Here is a 2,222-nt window from a genome sequence, read left to right as displayed (position 1 = left end):
ATAAAAACCTAAACAAATGTATAATCATGCCTTCTAACATTATAAATTGTAATAGAATAAAGATAATCAAAACAAGGAATTCATTTATAACAAATGTATAAAGATCATTAATAAGACTTTAATAAAGGGAGAATGGACAAATATACTTCCGAATTATCGTAAATGGTATGCAGATATCCTCCATCATGTTCTACGGACATTGGTGCCCCTACCATCCAAATTGTAGACCATATATGCCTTTCACTCTAACAAAAGACTAAATAGAGACACGTAGAACAATCTTATCCATCGATCTGATATTTAATAAAATGTTAGATTGATGGATAAGATTATGACATATGTATGTCCATTTGTATAAAGGGTATATATGCTCTAGACTTTGGACGGTAAGGGCACCAATGTCCTAAAAGTACTATGTGAAAGGTATCTGCATACCATTTATGATAGTTTAGAGATATATTTGTCCTTTTTACCTTAAAATGAACATTGACAAAAAAAAATTCTAGGTGAGATATCATATAACTATTCCTAGTTTTTAGTAAATTAAGTCTCTAATACCAACTAAAATGAATGGTCACACAACCACAACCAAAAATTCCCTACAAAATTGGTTTTTAACCACTTTAATTTGAGGTATTTTGATGTCCCAAAACACCTATAAATTGGATATTCAATAACATTAATCAAATCATCTGAAAACCAAACAAAACAACAAAAAAAAATATTTAAAAACAAAAAAATAAAGATGGGGGCTTCAAAGAAGTTTTTTTCATTGTTTCTCATTTGCATTTTTGTGATTTCTTCATGTGTGGACATCTCCATGGCTACCAAAGAAGTAAATGATGAAAGATTCAGAGAGACATATGAAAATATGGCTAACGATTATGGAAAATGTCGCACTAAATGTGTAGCTTTATGTACTGCTAGTGGCAAGGAAAAATCTGCTTGTGAGACTCGTTGTGGAGGTGAATGTGTTGCTAAGATTTTCCGAGGTAAATCTTTTTTGTATTATCAAAATATCTATGTATAATTTAAAATGTGATATATATTGCACTAAGTTATTGTTTTCATTTTCTAATAATATAAATATATGTTTTTATTTTGTAGTTTTTGCAGAAGATATTGAAAAAATGAAAAGTTTAAGTTGAAGCCCTCAAGATGGACCAAAGGATGCAAAATATTTCTTAAGAGAGAAAGAAGAATAAAGCAATGTTTTTTCATCCGTGACATTGTACTTTGTAATTTTTCAGATTCAATAATAAATTCGTTTAATTTCTAGTTTTTAGATTCAGTAAAACAATGATATGTATGTGTATATATTAATCCGGAGTCAAAATGCAATAAAATTGATTAAAAAATAAATAAAAGGCAAATAATTTAAGGATGAAACCAAAAGGGTAACCATGTTGTTAAAGCCATACTCAACAAGTAACCACCTATACAAAACAAAATTATCTAAAATATGATGAGTACTCCTTTCATCCCAAGTAAGCTGCCTCAACTACAACCTGCATAGAAATCAGTCAATCTAGAAGTTTTTCTCATGCTCCGTGCCTACACCATGAGCGGGACAGATACTCGAAGACCGTTGCTGGCCTCTAGCAAACCCTTGGTCTGACTTACTTACTCAGCGGAAGACTTAAACACAAGAGATATATGAAATAACTTAATAATACCTTAGCCAAAATGACAACTCAAGTCTTAGACGAATACAACTGAGATGAATAAGACTAAAGAACCATAAGTATTTGTCTATGAAGCCTCGAAAACAAAGAGGGATGTCGGGACAGAACCCTCGATCATCCTAACAACTGAAAACTAATAAGCAATGATAAGAAGGGATTTAAGTTAACAAGTGATATATATAGTATGTTAAATTAATGGATTTAAGTTATATACACTAAGAATATAACAAATCTTTATTACATTAGGACATTAACTATGTAGTTTAGCCTGTTATAGAAATTAAAACATGTAATTTGTTAGTGACTATATAAATGGTCTATTGATTTCATTTTCTAATATAAATATATATGTCTTTATTTGTAGATTTTGCAGGAGATATTAATAAAATCAGTACACCATTTTCGGCCTACAGCAACACCACGTAAGTGTAGCCTAAACTAGCAAAAAGTGTGGCCTTTGATAAAAGGCTACACTTTTGGACATTCAGCAACACTTTTTAGGGGCTGCCCAAAAGAAGCGTAACCTTTGACATTAGG

At 30.8% G+C, this 2,222-nt stretch overlaps 1 protein-coding gene across 1 annotated transcript; it reads left to right on the top strand.

Moving 5' to 3' along the window:
- The first annotated feature begins 686 nt into the window (after positions 1-686).
- On the top strand, positions 687-1,285 carry LOC107022069. Its single transcript, XM_027917635.1, has 2 exons — positions 687-992; positions 1,108-1,285. Exons 1-2 carry the CDS (start codon positions 746-748, stop codon positions 1,146-1,148), a joined length of 288 nt encoding a protein of 95 aa, XP_027773436.1. The 5' UTR covers positions 687-745; the 3' UTR covers positions 1,149-1,285.
- Positions 1,286-2,222: the final 937 nt, after the last annotated feature.

The sequence above is a fragment of the Solanum pennellii genome, chromosome 6 (genome assembly GCF_001406875.1).
Source record: "Solanum pennellii chromosome 6, SPENNV200".
Taxonomy (NCBI): domain Eukaryota; kingdom Viridiplantae; phylum Streptophyta; class Magnoliopsida; order Solanales; family Solanaceae; genus Solanum; species Solanum pennellii.
Note: the sequence above shows the minus strand (reverse complement) of the source record. Positions and strands in the feature narration are given on the sequence as shown.